Source organism: Dermacentor silvarum, chromosome 1 (assembly GCF_013339745.2).
Source record: "Dermacentor silvarum isolate Dsil-2018 chromosome 1, BIME_Dsil_1.4, whole genome shotgun sequence".
In the NCBI taxonomy this organism is placed as follows: Eukaryota; Metazoa; Arthropoda; class Arachnida; order Ixodida; family Ixodidae; genus Dermacentor; species Dermacentor silvarum.
In genome coordinates, this window is record NC_051154.1 from 441833940 (window position 1) to 441856877 (window position 22938).

Genomic DNA, 22938 nt, shown 5'->3' on the forward strand with positions numbered 1-22938 from the left:
GGTGTCACGTGGACTGTGATCAAACTTTCTAATCAATTATTTTTTTCATTCCTGATTACACAATCAATTTCAAAGTATTTAACGCCCCAACTTAAAAAAAGTAGAAACACTCCTTTATGCTTGCCTTCGTTTCGCCGACTATTGGTTTCGTTCACAGGTGATCTGAGTTATATATACACTGAAATATATTTTGAAAAATATTCCCAGGCTCATGAACTCGGTAATTTAGAAAATGGTACGACTTATTTCCTTCCAGCTATCAAACACAAAATGACTACGTCCTTTATGGCCAGGCTTTACAGCGCCAAATATTGATTCGACACAGGTATCTGATGGCCTCCTAAAGTGCCATCGAGGGACAAGCCTAGATATTTCATCCAGAGAACGTAATATTTCCATGACCTAATCTAGTTATCCGTTGCAGTCAATAATCAACCAGAGATTTCAAGTCAAACCTTTTGCCAGGCCACCTCTCCGAGTGGTGAATAAGATTGTTTCTGCCTCGAGATCATGAAAAAATGTTATTGTCTTTCAAGCAGTTGTGATTTTTTATTCAACAAGTAATAAAGCAGCTGCATTGAAATCACCCTGAGGCTCTAAGAAACTATACCGCCTCTAAAACCACTCCAGAGCGGCTTCATAAACACCAGCATTTCTGCGAAAATCCATCACTAGATAAAATCTGCATTTAGCATAGCGTCAGCGGGCTGAAAAATATTGAGGAATGTAGAAATATATAACGTAAATATTTTACCATTAAAACTGTGCACTAATAATACTATTAATAGCCGGTGTGGGCTACAAAAGTGCGCAGTTATTGTTCGTGCTGCAAGCGTTCACACTTAACGCTTTCATTGCGCAAACGAGAAGATGATTAAGGGGGCTCATGGTAGGGTCAAGCATGTCCCACCACTATCTCACGTTTTTGTTTCATAGTAGAACGTATATTATATATATAATATACTAGCGCCTGTATAGTATATATATATATATATATATATATATATATATATATAATATACTGGCGCCCGCGAGCACTTAGACGTGCTCGCGGGCGCCAGCCATCGCCGGAACCCGCACGGTGGCCTTCTGAGCGTGCCGTGCGCAGAGCTCGCAGCCGGCCGGGAGAGGGTGTCGAGGAGGAAAGCGCGAGAGTGGAGGAGAGTTTCGCTACTTTCTATATTAAGGGGCTTTATTACAAACAGGCCTTGCGGAAGAAATGTTTTCCGAATGCATGCGCAACGTGAAAATGTTTCCGTTGACGTCGTTTCGAGTGCTAATTAAGTCAAGCTCCCGGTGTACACATTTGTAATGTTTGACAACCTATATAAGAAACTCCCTGGCGCTGATAACACTGTGGTAAAACGCACACTAAAATTTCAGTGATAAAAGAAGAGTGTTAGATACTCACCTCTAAAATGACAGTTTTCCCTTCAAATTCCTGGTAATTGATGAGGCCCGGTTCACCGCGATCTCCTTTAGATCCAGGCGCACCGGGGATGCCGTCCAGCCCAGGCTCACCCTGAAAACCAAGTTTGAGTCGTGTTCCCAAACAACCACACAAACAAGCGTTTATTTTATTTGGTTTGCGCGCACAAAAACAATCACAGAGAAGAGGAAGATAGCTAGCTGAAAACTACCACCAGGAAGGGCACAACGACGGCCGGTTCCAGAAAAGAAAAGCCACATAGAAAAAAGATTAGTGAATAAATAACAGGAGATATATTAAGAGGGAGAGGAAATAATAAGAAATGGCGGACGGCGGGGGGTGAAGAACAACACAAGAAAAAAAAACATACATGTGCGTCACACACTCATCGGGAGACACTTAACGTCCGGCAAACAGTCCACGAATTAGCTCAAAAATTGGAACGGAATGGTTGGCTATAATTAGTAGTCTGGATTTTTCGACTTCAAAGATGATAAACGGGCCTGTGTGCTTGGTCGCTTTTGGACGCATGGCCAATGGAAATTATAACGTCCACTGTATAGCCTTTAACAATACAAGTGATCGGCAGTTTCTGTAAAGCTCAGACCGCTGTGAACTGAAGAAGGGACAGTCCAATATTAAATGACTCAGCGATTCCGTTGCCCCTCATTTAGCACGGGATGCACTGATTGCCTGCCGCTGTGGGTGCAACCGTTCAGCCACCATGACACACCCTGCACGAAGCCTCTGTAGCAAAACTCTAAAGTCGCAAGTTAAACCACGCCCACAACTAATTAAATGGCCTCTAACTCGCCAGTAGTGATCAAGGTTGAGTATGGAATATGGACGACACTTCTTGCTCATGTTACAGGGTAGAAGAGCGCAGTAGATGCACTTTTGTGGCCATGTAGTAAGGCGTCCGTGTACACTTTTACTTGGCCAGAATATTCTTCAGATATGTGGGAAAGGGTCAGCTGGTACAGAGCTGGCATTGGAAGTCGCGCCTTTTTCTCAATACCAGGAACGTAAAGGCATGCGGAGAAATCAACTTCGCTTAAACTATTAGTGAGAGCAGCTGTCGAGCCATGCCCACCGATTATATTGGAAAGTGCCATTGCATTTTTCCCGTGCGAGACAAAGGATGGCTAATTCGGCGGGCAAGGAGCGCTTGTATATCTGATGCCCGGTGAAGACGCCGAGATACACAAAAAATGGAGAGGAGTTAACGGATATTAAAGCACAGCAGAGCAGTACATGCCTAATTCCCCAAACAGTATTGCAAATGATTGGATAGGTCTTGCACATGACCGAAAAAGATTCTAGACAAGCGCGCAGAGTACATTTGCATATTTGCAGTAGGCATCTGTGGCAGCGTTCAATGTTGCAGGAGCCAGAAAGACACAAGCACCAAGGTGAACAAGATTAAGCGAAGCCGGCTAGAAGTAGTGACTGGTTTCCTGTCTTTCCGCCGCTTCTGCTCTCATCGCAGCTTATTTGTCCCGCGTACTTCCAAATAGTAAATAGGCCTAACCTTTATTGACATCAAGCTCGCTGTCATTTGGCGCGTGCCAGTTGAGTACTAGACATATGCTTTATAACAGATCTGCATCAGGTCATTTAGGAGTCCGGATAGGCTACGCTACTAGGGTTGCCGAGTGTGGTGTATCGTAACGTGTGTGTGTATATGTGTGTGCGTGTGCGTGCATGTTTTTTACGCAATGTCCCCTTTTTCATTTTTCACATCCTCTGTCATCATTTTTTGTCACCTCCAGTGCGGTCAATCCCTTTTGTGGGCATTAGCCATCTTTTAAGGCCACAATAAGAGAAACAGCAATGCAGAAAAAAGCGTGCTTCTACAAAACAGGTTGTTAGCTCGCCACTGCGTCTCTTTTCAGCGAATATTACTGCGCGACACATTGTAAGTCTTTAATTTTATAATAATTTGCTTGCTGCCGCTGCCCCTTATTCGCGTGTTAACCACAAGTACACATTGTTTTTATCATGTCGTCCAGTCAAAGACCCTAATTTTCTCTCGAACACGGCAATAACACTGCGTCATTTGTATAGCTGAACAAAGTGGATATTTAGAATGCTTCGAAGCTTAACGAAGTTACAACATTAGGACAAAACGATATCTTACAGAAATCTGCATATAACTTATTTGAAGGCGCAAGTTATGCTGCAAAGTGACCGAAGAAGAAAATAAATAAGAATTCAGCCCATAAACTACCTCTCAACTTATTCACAGCGATAGCAGAGGGGATGTCTCAGCGGATACCGTCGTCATTGCAACAACTTAATGTTTTTTTTGCGATCTGCGCAATCTAATCTTAGTCAATTATAGCATTGTTTCCTGTGGACTTCAAAAATTATGCAGAGGCGCTAACGCTTTGAAATTCTACGTGGCACACAAATCTCGCGCAAATTACAAAGCGCAAATGTTGCACGATAGCTCAGTGGTTACAGCGTCTGCATTTCCACGGCAGGTTACCACAGTGGCAGCAGTTCGATCTATATCCCTGTAATGCACAACGTATAGTATATATGTTACGCGAATTTTGATTCGGGCACGAGATATTTAGTCCGCAAATGCACAAATACTACCAGAGAAACACAAGTGCTACATTTATCAAGCTACAACCAATATTCGCTCCGTATATGTCTATGCGAATAGACACAACCACACTACTAAGGCTACTTTCCTATGGATATTTTGACAAACTTTTAATTAGTATTTCTTGTAGCAGAAAAGCGCAAACAAGCATTCCTACATGCATGTGTTTTGAGCACACGCATTTTTATTTAAATGATGTATGTCCAGAGCATCAATGAAATTTAGACCGACTCGGCAGCCCAGAATCACTGACTGCGCTAAGCAGCTCCACTGCAACGTATGCCTCGACATGACCTACTAGACGCATTCATACACCTGAACGAATCTATTCACAGGCAATGCTCAAGATAGGTGTTCGCTTGAACGCCACGGTGCACTGCTGTTAGGGTCATCCGTGACATGGCAAAATTTGTAGTTCTCCGTTTTTTTTTTCAGATGCATGAGTCAGGAATAGCTCTTCCAAATATATACACGTGAACAATGGATCAAACAGGAGGGTTTGTAGATAATTAGGCAGAGGTTCAACTGGAGGTTGGAAGCAGTACGCCTCGGGCTAGTTCATTTCACTTATAAATATATGTTTGTTTAAATAATTTGAAGAAAAGTATGTTTTATTAAAATACATGAATAAATCTTTATTTTATATGCCGAGGAAAAACGGGAGGTCTAGATACTGGCGCACAGAGACACACAGAAAAGTATAACGATACTACTACTACTACTACAAATAATAATAATAATAATAATAATAATAATAATAATAATAATAATAATAATAATAATAGTAATAATAATAATAATAATAATAATAATAATAATAATAATAATAATAATGTCACTTGAGCACGCGTAAACAGCAACACGTACAAGATGGAAAAAAGTTGTAGCAAGAATAATCAGCGCGAGTCGCTGTGCACGAAATTGTCCCTTATATTTTTTAGCAACCGTCTATGCTAATAGTGAAGCCTTGCACATGACAGCTGTTCTTTCAAGGCCCCTGACTGGTCAACGTTCAAGTACCGTCGCAAGTGACAACGGATGATTGCCCAGCGCTCTAAGTCTCGAGCGCAGCTGTGGTCTTTCCTGGGCGTATAGTGGGCTGCCCAGCCACAGGTACAGGATATATGTCCTCGTCTGCCGCTCTATGCGCACACGACGCGGATCTGGCACAATGGACTTAGAAAAAAGAAAATAAAAATGAAAGGAAGTGTTCTCTGTAAATAACACAAAGGTGAAGGATTTTATCGCGCAGGCTAGGAAGAATGTATTCCTTCTTACATATTGCAAGCTATTGCGGATGCAAGTTGTCTCGAGAACCCCGATTTCTGGCAGCCAAATCAAGATGCTTTGGTCACGATGATATGCAGATTAGCAACAATTACCGCGAAGTGATCCGAAACCACAATAGAGGTCGAAATCATTCAATTCGAATAAGCGCTACAAGAGAGGCAGAAACAGTGCGTGCAAATTGATCACCTTGGGGCCCATTCTTCCCTGCGGTCCCTGCGGTCCAGTAAATCCCCTGTCTCCTTTATCGCCCTGTAAGGAACGCGCATATTTTATTGCAGAATTCATTAGAACATGCTAGCTTCTTACGGAGCTTTTTTATTCAGGTCCGAACGAACAGTATCAACTTAAACTGAAAGTAAATACCGGGGAAAACCTGATAGCCTATACATAGTCGTGCATGCGTTCATACACCAGTGTTAGCAACGAGTGCGAATTTTGCTTGTGGCCGTGGCTCTTAGTGTCTGCGAATTCCCAATAGCGGGGTATATTATGCACAACCAGCTATTATCTTGTGCATGCAATACTTTCTGCTGACGAATCCAAAAGCCTTGGTTGCGATAATGCAATAAACGAGACGCCATATTTCGTATTCTCGCCTAATTTGCGCACTCATTTTTACAGGAAATCGTAATGTTATTACACGAATCCCATGCCGCATAGATCCGCACGAAAGCTACCATTGCCTTTCATAGTAAAATTAGGTCACATTGATGGCTGTTTGGCTACGTATGCAGACAGTTAGCGATAATTTCATGTTCTTGATGTGTAATCACATTTGCCTTTTTATGACATATTCCTCTATCCATCATCTTTCCAAAGGCACGCAACCGAATGGTTCTTCGTGACCTGGAATTTGAGTCGCAGCAGCACGACGAGAGAAAAAGGTATAAGGCACGTGAAGTGAAGACAACTTAGCTTAAATGCATTCATTTTTCATGCTGCCTGTATTAAATAGCCAAGACGATATGTGCAATTTCAACAGACTGTTCACCTTGCGACGACAAAATGCGCGACCTTATGCTCCGGGATTTCACTGAAGTGCGATGTGACTCTGTCACCGCTTTCAGAAAAGTGCAGCATTGAGCAGGGACTGTGTTAACGCTTGTACAAGCAACGATGCGCTCACCTTTGGTCCAGGAAGGTACGAGAGGCTGCTGCTGCCAAACTCGAGGTCACTGTCCCGTGGCACGGCATACACACTACCTGGTGGACCCGGAGGTCCTGGCAGGCCCACTCCAGGCTCACCCTGCAATCGAAAAATGTCAAATCGCATATCGAGCGTGCACATACCAAAATAACATAGAATAAATCACATTTTTTAAACCCACCGAGTTAGCTGAATTTTCATTTAGTAACAAATGTCAGAAACCACTCGTTCTATGCGCTAATTTACTAGTACACACAATAATACCAACTCGAAAAGTAAAAAGGATGAGATGTGGCTTTGGTGCAGTTTTGCTCTGCTCCAACCACCAACCCGAAATGGATGCTCATGTCCATTTTGTCACACTGTCATCCAAAGCATGAACGTTATGCCCAAGCTTTGAACATGCCCGAAACTACAGCAAGCCCGCTTTCGGCCCCTTCATGAAGTCAGGTTTCGCTTTGGTGATCCACCATGACGTCACCAGCCTCTTCGCTTCTAGTCGAAATGGAAGTGTCACCTGGTACCCTTGCGGATTACAAGGGGACGTGACGTATGGGTAGAGCGTCCGACCTCTGAACTGGATGGTCCTAGGTGTAATCCGACCACCGCACACATTTTCTTTTGTACTGACGAGGCCAGAGAGTCATCGGCCCAATGTGGCTGGGAGAGGTGAAGAATGTTTCGGCATTAATCATTGTGTCGCCATCTATATGGAGACCTAGAATTACATAGAGACAAAAAACAGTCAAGAAAAGGTCGCGGAAGTGGCAAAGTAAGCTGTCGTCTTAAAACGTTCCTGCTGTGACTCTGCCTTCTTTAGATGGGAAAGCGGTTTCGCTCAGCTGTGTCTCAGCTGGTTATACGATAAGCCGTTCATGGAAAAGACAATCCTGGGAACCTGCCTACTGACGCAGCCACCAGCGCTAATCCATTTTTGGAGGCAACAGGCGAGCCTTATCTACATTTTAATTCACTAGTGGACATTCCTTGCCGAGATTCCACAGGCTAATAACCTCCCAGAGGTCAAGGTCGTATTGTCTATGGAACAAGTGATATTGCAAAACGCTACGTCAGCCGCTGCGCAGGCGGAGCACGAATAATTGTTAATATAATGTTGCCATATTCCAGTGGAATGCGAATAGTATTTGCTTTAAGTGTGCGGATTTTAGAAAACTATTGGCTCAGTTCTCCTTTCCAGTGTTATGTATTGCAGAGGCCGGTGTAGGCAACGCTTTTCGGCTGGCTAACTACGTTGTTTGACGTCCTCTCGATCTTCAGGACTAAGAAGAGCGATGATCTGTGTTTTAAAAGACCTGCCGTCAGTATTGTTAAGTGCTCCAGCGTCAGACGTCCCAGAATACATAGCATGTAAAGTTCGGTTTGGCCCAGTAAATATTACTATAGTCAGTGCTTATCTAGTCTTCTACAAACATTTAACTTTTCACACTGACGGGCCTCTTTCGTAAATACACAAAAGATGTAATATCTTGCGGAGATTTCAACGTGCATCAAGTCATGTGGCGAAGCGCCTACTGTGACAATCATGGAGATTAGTTAGAAAAGGCAATTCAGAAGAGTGGTCTCTGTTAGTTTAATGAAGGCTCAGTGACATTCCTAGGGGGTTTTAATTACTCCAGCTGCCTGGACCTCACGTTTTGCTCAAGAGATATTTCATGTGGAGCAACATGGAGAACAGACATTGAAACAAGAGGTAGTGATCATTTTCATATCCTAATACAGCATCCTAGACTACGATTTTCGACTTATAGGCGCTCTGCAAAGATAACAAATTGGCATGCATTTCGATATCACATTACAAGTCAAGCTGATGCTGTCAGTGATATAGACAATCTATTATCGCTTATACAAGACAAATTAAATCTTTGCCCAAAATCTGCTAAGATTCCTGATGGTTACGCTGGGGTACACTCAAAATACGAGAGGCTCAGAGCTATACGTCGCAGAGCTGAGAGAAAATACCGACGCAGAGGCCTTCTTGAAGATTACCGAGAATTCCAAAAGATGTGTGATCGTATGGGTCGACAGCTGGAGTGACTAGGTACAAAGCGCTGGCAGGAATTCTGCACTTCACATACTCCCTTTACACCTGAATCAAAATTATGGAATGTTCTGTGTTCATTAAGTCGATCAGTAACGCACCAACAACCGTTCAAAGCTCTAGCTTTAGCCCAGAAAGTACCGGAAACCACCGTTGAAATCCAGTTTTGTCAGCTTATTACACGCCCAAGTGCAGCAGTAAACACACTTGAATACAGTAACTCTGTTGAAGAAGTCAAAGCATCGATCAATTTTTCTACCAGTAGCGATCATTATTACGTAGACCAGCCGTTTGCTCTAGAAGAATTAAAGAACGCACTTGTATCGTGCCGCCCGAGGACATCAGCTGGACCGGACGGGGTCACATATGATGGCCTGAAAAACCGGGGTCCTGTGGTCACAAATACTTTGTTAATATTACTGAATGATACATGGACATCGCAATATCTTCCTCTTTCCTGGAAAACTGCACGAGTGGTTCCGATACTAAAACCGGGTAAAACTCCTTCATCGTTAGATTCTCGCCGCCTTGTCAGCCTGGCAAGTTACCTTTGTAAACTTAGGGAAAAGATTGATGCTAGGCTTCAGTAGAGGACAGAATGCACCAACGCGCTGCCCGAAAATATGGCCGGCTTCCTCAGGCGCCGGTGTACTTTGGATGCTATTTTAGATCATGATACATACGTAGATCATGAGAGGAGAGGAATCACCATTGCAGGGATTTTAGACATGAAGCGTGCATTCGAAACAGCCAGCCACACTCACGTACTGCATGGGTTAATTTAGATGGGCATAGTTGGCCGAACACTGAGATGGATTGGGGAATTCTTAAGAGACAGGAAAATCTATATTGAAACTGCTGATGGCAAAAGCACAGAGCATAAAGTGAATCAAGGCGTTCCACAAGGTACTGTACTCAGTCCATTTCTATTGAACTGTGTCACGGCTGAATTACCCCATATCTTGCCTGCTACCTTAAGTTATTCACTATATGCAGACGACTTGCCCATATGGGCATCTGACTCGAGTACTCAAGCCATTAAGTAAAAGCTTTAGGCTGGCCTAACAATAATTCATGATTTTTGAACAGTATAGATATCAGTATTTCAGATGAGAAAACTGCTGTACTTCCTTTTAGAAGGAAATGCCTCAAGAGATTACAGCTCAGCGTTTGCAACTTGTGTGACAACATAAGTTCTTGGGTATTATTATAGACAGACGGCTATCACGGGCTTCGCAAATAGAAGCATTAGAGAAGAAAGTGAAGTTCCTAATCAACATTCTTTGTCGATTTGTTTGAGTGAGATGCGGTAGTTCAACCGGCTCTTTATAGCGCATTCACTCGGCGATCATTAGACAAAGAATAGCACTCTGGTCCTGTGCTACATAGAATATCCCGTAATCTAGAAGAAACAGTTTACAGAATAATGGCCAGAATCTTTCGCATATGTCTTGGCGTTCCCCGTGCATCTGCCAGTGCTTTGGTAATAATCGCTGAGTCTTGGTTCTTAAATGATTGCTGGAAACTTGGTTCTCAAATGATGCGGAGAACTCTCAATTATATAATATTGATCCCGGAATTGAATTCAATATTTCGTTTAAAATTAGCCGATCTGTTGAAACAACAGTTCACAGGCTTCGGCTAGGCACTGCGCTAAGCTTCCTGTATAGGATAAGAAAAACTAACAGTGCTACGTGCTCATGTGAAGAGGCTGAATAAGACATAGAATACCTCCTTCTGCACTGTAACAAAACATGTTGCTCCCCGTCAGAAGCTTTCAGAAAAACTACATGGCTTGGATAGACGGCCACAATCTATAGGAAAAATTTTGGGTCCATGGCCAACAGAAATATTCCAAAACATCGTTGCGCGTGCCTTAGTGCCATTTTTGGAGGAATCAAAAATAGGACAAAAATACTGTCAGATATAAGTTATTGCTCGCAATGTTATTATTAACAGGCACTCTTTATTACATGTTTATTGTGTCTTCGTGTTCATGTAGCATTTGTGTCTGCGTACAAGACTGTTGTATTTAGAGTGTGGCATTCAAGAGGGACCTAATTCGCTAGTGCCTAACATCTTCTGTGTGAACATCATAGTTTTGTGAACATTTATGCTGTGTGAACTCACGTGTTGCGTGTGAACGCTTCGGTTTTGTGAGTATTTATGCTATGTGAACTCTTCTGTGGGCAAACATTTATTTATATTGCAGTACTAAGGCTTAGTGCGTGAACGTTCATCCATGTGTTTGTTAGTCCAGTTTTGTGATCTTTGACAACTTTCCGACAACTATCATGTAAGAAAAGAGGAGTAGCCAGCGAAACATGCAGGCACCAATCTGTCCTTAAATACATTTAATTGAAAGAAAAGTTCCTTCACATGCGTGCGTGAGTTTACTATTTTATCCTGGTTATCTGATGGTCCCATCTTGGCCAAATGTTAGGTAGCTAGTCAGGCGCAAACTTTTTCCGCTCCTTCTCTTCTGTTTTCCTTAAGTTTATGTGTCGCTTCGTAGGCCCTTTCACCATCCACTCGTTGAACTTTACACATGAAACAAACTTATATTTTGTAATTGTAGGGATATTTATCTTTTCTGCTTCATGAAATTGCTTCAATTTATGAGAAGAGTATATTGCTATGATTAATGCTTTCTGAACAGTAGACTGGGTCATTGCGATCATTTCGGTTCCATGCATCGTTACTAGTCACACTTGCAATCTTGTCCTTTCAGTACTAATGGAACTTTTTTATCGCACATAACTTATTAGGCAGCCTCTCACTTCTTCCATTGTACCTGAATTCACACCGTCATGCGCCTTTCTGTTTGTGGTGCCTTATCATGCTATACTCTAACTTATTTTCAGTGATTGGGATAGCCGGCCCTTCGGTGGCGTATTTCCCTGCGGTGCCTCATTATTTATTAAAGAAAAACTGTTCTACCAAATTGTTAAATGTCCTTTTTCTATTGACATAATAGGAACGACATGTTGGCCATCTCTTTGTGCTGTCGTCGCGTAGTGTTGCAAACGACACTCACTCACCTTTGCCTAAAAGAACCATTTTTAATTATTTTTTTATTTCGTATTTGTTACGGTCTCGGTTGCAGTCTCACCTTCGGTCCCTGCGGTCCTTCTGGTCCCATGGGTCCTCTCGGTCCGGGCAGACCAGGTAAGCCCGCCAGGCCCTGTTCCCCGCGTGGACCAGTTGAGCCCTGCGATTTGAAGAGGAAGATATTGACAGACGTGAACAAACCACTTGAGCATACAGAGCTGGAAAAAAGTGTAGCCATCAGCAAAAGTGAGTAGTAAATGTTGCGCGTCAATGTTTATCGTACCCCCTTCCGTAGCCACGCTCAAACCTCCGCTACAATGCTTTCGAATGCCATTGTGTTGAACACGAGGACTGGACGAAGACAAACGTGGTTTAGTAAACTACTCTGGACGAGATTCAGCCGTTATTTTCAAAGGTTAGCGCAACTTACTTTCCAGCAGCGAGGGTCGATACAATAGATGCATTATGATTTCTTTCTTCCTATCTAAATTGACATTGTATTCCCATACTTTCCTTTCCTTTTTTTGTTTAGTTAATGTGCATGGATTTGAACTTTCTTTTCATTCGTTTTATTTGAACCTCGTGCTTAAGTGTGGCATCACATAATCTACCATTTGGTTCTTTTCGATTTGTTTCATCTTATTTAGTATTATTCTGAGTAATTGTCATGACTCATAGGCACCTTAGCCCAAACAGTCTAAGTGAAATGGAGTAACAGCAAGCGCGTGGCCTCCTATCTCTCCAGCTGACCTCGTCGCAAAAATTATCATCTGTATGCAAAGGTTGTATTTCCGAATATGCAGCACATATACTACATGTATAACCGTGAGTTGAATACGACTGCCTTAGATGCTAGCCAACACGTCAGCTCTAGCCTATTTGGCTTAAAGGTAACATGAAATTAGTGCCCAATGAAACTTATAGGCTGCAAACACGCATCGGTAAACACCGTCACTCGCATGTGCGGCGGCAGCGTATTCGGCCGCAGTCGGTGACCAAAGTTGCACCGATCTTGAGGGTCGCATAGCGCGCTGTGTCTCGCACTGCGTTGCACACGATAAAGTGGACGATCGGTCAGGAGAGACGATCCCGTCTGGCGCGTTTCCGGGGATCTCTTAGCGCCTGCCACATCCTGTAACAGAATGGCACCATTCGGCACCCCTTAAACTATACTATCCGCGCAACCGCAAGATGAGAGAGCTGGGCAGGGATAACCTGACGGTTCCATTCCAATGCTTTACATCTTCGCGCTTCATCTGTGATACGCGTGTACCGCACCGGCAACTTTATACCTGTATGGGCCGGTATATATACAGGGTGTTTCAGCGAACACTTTCAAAAATTCTTAAAGCTTTCCTGTGGCAGATAGCACAATTCTAGTTCATAAGCTAGTCTACTCGAAGAGGCGGACACTACTTGCACAAGAAATTGAAATGCATAATCGAATAATTAGCAGAAATTCACTAATTAAGTTTTTAACTAATTACCTGATGGCCCATATTGCAATTTACAAATTGTAGCCGTGGAGTTCGCAAGGCGGATCCACTTGGAACGAATTCTCGGGATGACACTAGTTTCCAGATATTAATTCCCGAACTTTGCGGAGAAATGCATTCACGTTCCAGTTAGGTTCTTAAGAAAACGTCGCTTTATGCATTGAAGCACAAAATTAACTGGAACGCCAATGCATTTCTCCGCAAAGTTCGGGAATTAATATCTCAGAACTTGTGTCATCCTGAGAATTGATTCTGAGTGCATCCGCCTTGCAAACTCCACTGTTACAATTTGTAAATTGCAATATTGGCCATCATGGAATTAGTTAAAAACTTAATTAGTGAATTTTTGTTAATTAGCCGATTATGCATTTCAATTTTTGTGCAAGGAATATCCACCTCTTCGAGTAGACCAGCTCAGTAACTAGAATTGGACTATAGGCCACAGGGAACCTTAAATAAAGTTTGAAAGTGTTCCCTGAAACACCCTGTATATATATATATATTGGCGAGAAGACAGGAAGCCGAGGGGCGCGATTTTTGTTAATCATGACCACGTAATGCCGACAGCCAATAAAGCCAAGGAAAGCATCGTGGAAATTATCTGTGGTTGCAACTGAAATGCAGAAAACGAGGAAGAAAAGGGAACCGCGAGCCGCTGTATATTGAAAGCCATCGGCGTCGCGGACACAGTCCACCGCGCGCTGTGCTTTCGCGGCCACCCAAAGTAGGACGCGCGCCTCCCCCTCCCTACCCTCCCCCCGGAGCGTTGCGCGTACAGAAGACGGCGCGCTTTGTTCCCGCTTCCCTCCATCGCGTGCGCGAGATTAAGCCACGATCGCCGGCTCACCCTTGCCCGCTTTCACTCGCACATACAGCATACGGCGTGCAGCGACGATTTATCGCCGCTGGACTTTATACGGAATCTCACGGCGACGGCAGAAATGAGCCTGGAGTGTCCATATAATTGCTATCGCAATAAAAAGGTGCGGCCTGGCACGTCAGGCGGGTTGCAATGGCAGCGAATGTCACAGCCGTAGTAGCATTCCCGGCCGCTTGGCTTGGCCGAACGGCGCTAGCTGACGGGGATGGGGCGCGTCGGCTTCCACGGGCGACGGTGTTCCAAGCGTGTTCGTGACGCATCTATATGCCCGCCCCTGACAACAGTCCCCGACTGGTGGCGCGCGGCGGATGCCACCGTTTTCGATGCATGCGGCAGGCCGCACCTTCTTTTTCTTTTCTTTCTTTTTTTGTGTTCATTCTTTTTTCATCCACTGGCCGTGACTATACCCAGTCCTGGTAGTGTTAGCCAGCGCCACTGAGGGCCACTGAGGGCGGATCTGTATCATCCTCCGCGGTGGCTCAGTTAGCTAAGATGTTGCGATGCTGAGCACGAGGTGGCGGGATCGAATCCTGGCCATGGCGGCCGCATTTCGTTGGAGGCGAAATGCAAAAATGGCCGTCTTCTTGCGTTTTAGTGCACGTTAAGTGCACTACAGGAAAGCGCAGGAAATTGTTATCTCTTTATGCAATGATTGTACCCCAGGTGGTCAAAATTACTCCGGAGCCCTACACTACAGCGTGCATCATAATCAGAACTGTTTTGGCATATCATCATCATCATCATCATCAGCCTATATTTATGTCCACTGCAGCACTGTTTTGGCATATAAAACCCCAGAAAGAACAAAGATCATCCTTGTTTTTCACGATGGCAACACGTAAACCGTGAACATATGAGTGCTGACACGTGACTAAAAACCCCCGTATGCTCGCAAATGACATCAAGGCTGCCAGATTCGAGACCCTCGATATGAATGAACGAGAGAAGGGAAACTGAGGGATTCGGTTTTTGCTATCATCATCATATAATATCTCGGTTCCCTTTCTTCTCGTTCATTACATAACGAGGGCTCGAGTCCGGCAGCATTGATACCTTCAGGTAGCATATGTGGACTTATTGACTAGTTGCCTTCACCCAAAAAGATCACGTACTGATGACGCCTGAGGCAGAAAGGAACGCTACCAAGGTTTGTGAGTGGTGGCGCTGGCTAACACTTCCACGGTTAGTTCTAGTAGTAAAAGCCTAAATACCTGAGAAAGTGGATGGGGAAAATGGCGACGCCGTAGCTCACTTGGTAGGAGCATCCCACGCGTAATGCGAAGACGTGGGATCGTTCCCTACCTGCGGCAAGTTGTTTTTTAAAGCGAGAGCGTTAAGAGCCCCATGTCGTAGAAAATCCGGCGTCGGTGTCGGCGTAGTCGAGCCGGCGTACGTGGCTGAGAAAACCATCCCGAACTACCCCGACCACGCAGGCCCTCTGCGTGGCGCGGAGTTGTTGGTGAACTAATTGAATTTCTCAAAGTAATATCCATCAGAAAAATCGTTAAGTACGACATAACCACAACCTACAAACATGATAGCGTCGGATTGTAATTTGAATATGCGAGAAAACATAATTCTGTTATGAGAAAACTCAAACACAAGCCACTTTTCCAGCATTTCTACCATACCAACAGCAGCACGCCCGGGTAGGTTACTTGCAAAAACACCGTCCAGATGGCACTCGCCTCCACGGAGCTTAAAACGGCAGCGATGCGCAGAGGCGAAGGTGGAGACAAAAAGAAAGCTGCAGTTGCCGGGAAGCCTGACAAGCATTCAGGGATCTTTGAGAGCTGTCGCGTTCCACTTTAAATGCGAAGCTTAGGCGCCCTCCAAGTTTTTTCATCCACTTTCATTTCCATTCATCCACTTCCATCTCCACTTACCCTTGTCTTGCGCTAGATGATACCAACTAGAGCCTGCAAATTTCCTAACTTCATCACCCCACCTAGTTGTCTGCCGTCCTTGACTGCGCTTCCCTTCTCTTGGTATCCATTCTATGACTCTAATGGTCCACCGGTTATCCATCCTACGCATTACACGACCTGCCCAGCTCCATTTCTTCCGCTTAATATCAACTAGAATATCGGCTATCCCCGTTTGTTCTCTGATCCACACCGCTCTCTTCCCATCTCTTAACGTTAGGCCTAACATTTTCCATTTCATCGCTCTTTGTGCGGTCCGTAACTTGTTCTCGAGCTCTTTGTTAACCCACAAGTTTCTACCCCATATGTTAGCACCGGTAGAATGCAATGATTGTACACTTTTCTTTTCAATGACAGTGGTAAGCTCCCAGTCAGGATTTGGCAATGCCTGCCTTATGTACTCAAACCCACTTTTATTCTTCGATCAATTTCCTTCTCATGATTAGGGTCCACTGTGAGTAATTGACCTAGATTAACATACTCATTTACAGACTCTAGAGGCTGACTGGCGATCCTGAATTCTTGTTCCCTTGCCAGACAACATTATGTTTGTCTTCTGCATATTATTCTTCAACCCCACCTTTACATTTTCTCGGTTAAGGTCCTCAATCATTTGCTGTAATTTGTCCCCATTGTTGCTGAATAGGATAATGTCAACTGTAAATTGGAGGTTGCTGAGGTATTCGCGATTGATCCTTACTCCTAAGCCTTCCCAGTCTAACAGCTTGAATACTTCTTCTAAGCATGCAGTGAATAGCATTGGACAGATTGTGTCTCCTTGTCTGACCCCTTTCTTGATAGGTATCTTTCTACTTTTCTTGTGGAGAACCAAAGTTGCTGTGCAATTCTTGTAGATATTTGCCAAGATATTCACATATGCCTCCTGTACTCCTTGATTACGCAATGCCTCGATGACTGCTGGTATCTCTACGGAATGAAATGCTTTTTCATAATCTATGCAAGCCATGTAGAGAGGTTGATTGTACTCGGCAGATTTCTCTATTAACTGATTTATGGCATGGATATGATCCATCGTAGAATATCCCTTCCGGAAGCCAGCCTGTTCGCTTGGTTGGCTGAAGTCAAGTGTTGCCTTGATTGTATTGGAAATTATCTTGGTGAATATTTTATACAATACCGAAAGCTAGCTAACGGGCCTATAATTATTCAATGCTTTAACGTCTCCCTTCTTATGAATGAGTATAATGTTGGCGTTCTTCCAGCTTTCTGGTACATTTGAAGTCGTGAGGCATTGCGTATAAAGGGCCGCAAGCTTTTCAAGCATGATATGTCCTCCATCTTTTAATAAATCGACTGTTATTCCATCTTCTCCAGCAGCTTTTATCCGGGTCATGTCTTTCAGGGCCCTTCTAACTACACCGCCAGTTATGCAAGGGGCCTCTGTATCATGTTAATCACTACTTCGAATGAAAGTAGCTTGGCTGCTCTGGGTACTGTATAGGTCAGTACAGAATTCTTCCGCTGTTTTTACTATATCATCGAAATTGCTGATGATATTACCCTGCTTATCTTTCAGAGCATACATTTTGCCTTGTCCTATGCCAAGTTTTCTTTTCACTGATTTCATGCTGCGTCCATATTTTACTGATTCCTCAATCTTTTGCACGTTATAATTTCGGATATCCCTTACTTTCTTTTTGTTGATCAGTTTCGACAGCTCAGCGAATTCTATCTGATCTCTCGAGTTTGACACTTTCATGTTTTGCCGTTTCTTTATTACGTCCTTTGTTACTTGGGAGAGCTTGCCCACTGGTTGCCTTGGTGCCATTTTACTGCACCTAAACTCCCCGTGCACTAACTTGATCTAACTTTAATTCAGTCTAACTCACTGTAATTAACCATAATTACTGCTAATTAACGTTGTTACACGATTTAGAATATTCTGTGCGGAGCGTGCGGCATAAAAGATGTTCCACATTCGCTGCCAAGGTTTGTGAGTGGTGGCGCTGGATAACACTCCCAGGGTTGGTTCTGCTAGTAAAAATCTAAATACCCGAGAAAGTAGACGTGAAAACGGCACCGCGGTAGCTCAATTGGTAAAAGCGTCGCACGCGTAATGCGAAGACGTGGGATTGTTCCCCATCTGTGGCAAGTTGTTTTTTCATCCACTTTCATTTCTATGAATTTATCATTTCCTTAGTGCAGTTAGTAAGTACAAGCCATTCCCCTATGTTGTCCTTGGTGTGTCATTCTTTGTTGGCTTCTTATGATATGATTAATAATAACCAGGCCCCTAGGTTCCCTTTCGTCGCGTTCATTATATACATACATACATACATACATACATACATACATACACGTTCAAGTTGCGAAATGGCCTCCAGTGAGTGTAGAAGCGCACCAAAAGCAGCCGGGTAGGCAGGCCACCCTCACCCCTTCAAAGGTGCTCGAGGGTGAAGGGTGTTAATAAACTTTTGGTTAATAAACCCACACATGCTACCCGGCATGTGTGGGTGTGAAAGTCCGCGAACGCACGCAAAGTGCATCGAACGGCCAGTCGCGCGACACTTTTGCGTGTAAAAAATTAAATTATGGGGTTTTACGTGCCAAAACCACGATCTGATTATGAGGGACGCCGGAAATTTGGACCACCTGGGGTTCTTTAACGTGCACGTAAATCTAAGTACATGGGTGTTTTCGCATTTCGCCCCCATCGAAATGCGGCCGCCGTGGCCGGGATTCGATCCCGCGACCCCGTGCTCAGCAGCCCAACACCATAGCCACTAAGCAACCACGGCGGGCAATTTTGCGTGTATTCGCGGGCTTCTTTCAGGCTTGGAAATACACTTTTATATAGCACGTATTGAGCAAGAGAAAGCTGTATCGGCAGTTTCTCATATTGTTCTACAATATTCTCATTGAAACTTTTTATTTAATTATAACATTTGAGAAATTGAATAATTATATAGACTAATTAGGTAATTAGAAGGAATGCAAAAATTATCTGAGTGTCTCCAAGCGATGGCAAACAATATTACCTTGGTCCTGGGCAGCTACATGGAATTTGCATATTTTAAAATCTAGGTGTATACGCCCTGTACACATATGTTTTTTACTAAAACTGACTTCGGCGCGCACGCCCCATCGAGGGCTTATGAATCTGTAGTACTTTATTTTATCTGATTGCAGTAAATGTCGATCGAAGTACGATTGCGAGCTACTCATGCCTTACCTCACATAACCCGAATCTGGGCTTTAATATCGGTATTATTCAATTATAAAAATGAAATATAAAACAATAGTAAAATTACAATATGCTTGGAAAAGAACTTTGATCAGAGCATATATTTGTTGGTCTATAATATCTAACATAAAACAAAGCTGATAAAAAAGATGATTTTCATTTAATAATTCTGGAGCATGTAGTATTGGCCTCGAGGACAAACATTGGCTCCATCTGCTGAATACTCTCCGTGACGTAGAAAACGACATCACACGATACTGGCTGCTGAGGGTTCGGCGCATCCAGCGGTTCTGCGACGGTTAATTACAAGCGCTTGCATGTTTTAAGGGTTGTATATGTGGCGTCTCGGCTGCAAAACAACCTAGCGCGTACATCCCACTTTGGTGTGTAGTGAAGCCAAGGCTTTTAGTAAGCGCGACCAACCTGATGCTTTTCAGGTTGGATATTGGCTTTTCAGTTCGCATTGTCGTTCATAAAATAGCTACGAGTACTTTTGCCGCAATAGCAGTACTGTTCACAGCCGTCGTCCGGAGAGTGCGGCTTGCTAATTTCGCCAGAATTACCGCGGGGCGATGATTTATCATAGCTGTCAGTTGGGCGTGTTAGTAAACGTTCATGACGGAAAAAGCGCTACTAACACGGATACTTAGCAAGAACACAGGATACAGTGCTTCTTCTGCTGCATTTTTTTTGGCGGGGGGGGGGGGGGAGGAATGCGTTACTACCACATGAAAAAGGGCCCTTTGTACTTGAAATAACATTTAGAATAGCTGTCAGATGGGCGTGTTGGTAAACGTTCATGATGAAAAAAAGCGCTACTAAAACGGTGACTTAGCAAGAACAGCGCTTTGTCATGTGTTCTTGCTAAGTATACGTTCTGGTAGCGCTTTTTCCATCATGAATATTTATCACCGGTCTATTATAATACCTGGAAATTCAACTGCTTATATTTTTATCTCCTCAATCCGCGCTTCCGCCGTGTTCACGCAAGCAAGTCGCATGCGTCTCTGCGTAGGGTGTTTTGACTAATGTCATATCAAGCGAGCGCCTTACATGCCGTGTGTGCATCGCTTGCTCGACTCTTGCGATCATCATGTTGTTACGTTTTCGGTAACTTCATCAGCCAGGCATCTCGCTGCCGCTTCAATTTGGGATACGCGTGAAAACTCACGCCGGGCTCAGCCGAATACGTCCGGCACTGCGACACTGAGCAGTAATACCTGCTGTAAAAGTGGGCAACAAGTAAATTGCTGCCTTTGGAATGAAACACGTTATCTCATGGAGGAAGGAAACCCCAGGAGAGGCCCTGGCCAGCACGAATGTATTGGAGAAGGTGTGGCGGAAGTCACGTGCTGTTTTTCGCAAAGGATCACTGGGACGGGTACCCCAAATGTCAACGTTGCTATGGCAACCGCGCTCCTGAAGCTTTCGCTGCTACTCTCGGTCTCTGAAAAGTGAGATAAGATTTTTCCGCCGGTGTCTTTCCCGCAGCACCTTTTGTTCGTGAGAAAAGCTGACTTTGGAGTGTTGTGTGTAAGCTTGAAAGTTGGGTTTTGGGTCTGTGAGTGTGAGTGTCGGCCAGCAGCAGATACACTCAAGCAATCCCGCCTCGGGTCTTCGTCGTCTTCTTCAATGTGCCACGGAAAAACACAGGAGCGCGTCTGCTTCACTTAAAACTGCTACAGAAGTTTTGTAGGCTTTGTTTAGACGCGCGTCAGGAGCACACACTTCCGCCTGGTCGTAACAATGCAAGTTCAAAGTTCGCGCCCATCTGCTCCGGCGAGCTGCAGAACCCCTGATTGGACGCGCAAAGAGAGGTGGCACACCAACATGGCTGCACTTCCGGCTTCAAAAAAGTGACGTCAGGACCTCTCCTGTTTTGTTTCCTTCCTCCATGCGTTATCTAAATCCCCACAATCAAGGCTTCAATCGCCCAGCCAGAGAGCTGCGTTGACTGTGTGCAGAGGCAGCAAAGGTGGAGAAGGCGCGAACGCGAGTCACGTGATGTCACTTTCTACGTCACAGCGATGGCAGCGCCGGTCTCTCCAACGGTGGCCCTCGAGGTCAATAACTAAAATGGAGCATCCGGCGCCAGAAGTGCACTGAGCGCAGAGTTCTGTGACACTTAACCCTGCACCACTCGCGCCACTACTCGACGAGTGCCATCATGCGGTTTAAAATGACGTCAAAGATTCCTACGGGCTTCCCCGTTTTCCCGCCTGCCTGGGTCATGGGTGTGAAAGGCGCATTGGCGCGACCACATGGCCGAATGGGTAGCGCATTGGGCTATTGTGCTGAGGGAACAGGGTTCAAAACCAACCGTCGGACTGACTTGGGTCACTGAGTACGAGGCGATGTGTACATGCGTGCCAATCTTCTACGAACCTCTTCCACGCCGACATGGATCACTGCAGAAGCGGGACTGGGTTGGTACCACTGTCCGAAGAAACTCTTTCACGCCTACTTAGAGTACTGGGTATGTGCCACTCGATCAGTGCTTGTCTCGGACGAACCTGTTAGACGCCACGTTGGGTCACTGGGTATGTGCCAGTAGGTGGGTGCCGCTCTTCAATGAACGTCTTTGACGCCAACTTGGTTAACTGGGTACGTGCTACTGGGAACGCGCGCTTTTACAGTGACGAAAAAGATCCCTTAATATTATCCGATGCGGAGCGGAGTCGATGTCACGTCACAAGGCAATGACAGGAACCCTAGGCATTACCAGGCGGCGCCACAAATGCACTGGTACGTTCCGCTTTTCAATGCGCCTTTCACGCCAACGCTTTAGCGAGCTGCGCCATGAATGCACTGGGTATGTTCGATGAAGCTTTCGACAACTTGACTCACTTAGTATGTGCCACTGAGTGTGCGGCAAGCGAGGGGACAATTCTCAGCGTTCCCAGGCACCACCGCGCCACGATTCTCGTCTCAGAGGCCACGCGCGGACTTCGTTGACTGATGTAACGTCTTCCATGCAGGCAATCTTGGTTCCTTTGTTCAGGTGTTTAAATTCTTGACTGAAGTTTGTCAGCATTACTTTCGCTTTTCCTTCGTGCAGTCGAGCGATTCCTCTTGCGACGCAAATTTCACGGTGAAGCAGTAGATGTTCGGCGACGCCTTCTACGTCTGCGGGTGGTTCAGTGCACATGGAAATAGTGATACTGCATTAAGATGGGACGCTGACCTGATATTTTGGCGCACTCTAGACATGGTGACTCGGAGCACTCTCCGGGGGTATCGCTTGGCTTTGGATAGCTTTATCGACTCGGACTTCAGGTCGATGATCATGCCACGCTGGTTCAGGAAATCCATGATGAGAATTACGCCTCGCGAGCACTGTAGGACGATAACAAAGGTCGCAGGTAGGTCTATTAATGAACGGTAATTCTTGCTGTGTTGATTCAAGTCGGTATTGTCAGGTGTCCTCCAGGTGTTCAGATTTAAGGGCCTTCCCAAGTATTCTTTACTTTCCTCAACTTGGTGGCGAACTGTCCACTGACGACATAGTAATCGGCTCCCGTATCCACTAGGCCAGTGACGTTTTGGCCATCAATAAAAACGTCGAGGTCGGTGGTTCTTGGCCTTGCGTTCCGGTGAGGCCATGGCGTCGGATCATGGCTGCATCGCCTTGTCCCGGTGCAGTGACCTCGCGTCGTCGGGCTTTCTTGGGGCGGCATCTGCTTGGCTTTAAGGCAGCGTCTGAATGCCGGCGTTTCGTTGCGGCATCATCGAGGTGGCTCTTGCAACGTCGTCATCAGCGGCGGAGGATCTTCGGCATTTTGGCGAACAGCAAACGCACCTCCATCGATTGCTGCTTTTAGTTTTCCGGATATGGGCTTGGG

General features: G+C 44.8%; 1 protein-coding gene across 1 annotated transcript in view; it reads right to left on the minus strand.

The window, feature by feature from the left end:
• The window catches only part of LOC119437733 (collagen alpha-1(XVIII) chain), a 288239-nt gene that overhangs the window by 96553 nt on the left and 168748 nt on the right, over positions 1–22938 (minus strand). Inside the window, exons 12-15 of the mRNA XM_037704702.2 lie at positions 11652–11750; positions 6460–6579; positions 5520–5582; positions 1412–1522 (exon numbers count right to left, since the gene is read on the minus strand). Of these exons, the coding sequence (XP_037560630.1) occupies positions 1412–1522; positions 5520–5582; positions 6460–6579; positions 11652–11750 (393 nt within the window). The remainder of the gene's footprint in view (positions 1–1411; positions 1523–5519; positions 5583–6459; positions 6580–11651; positions 11751–22938) is intronic.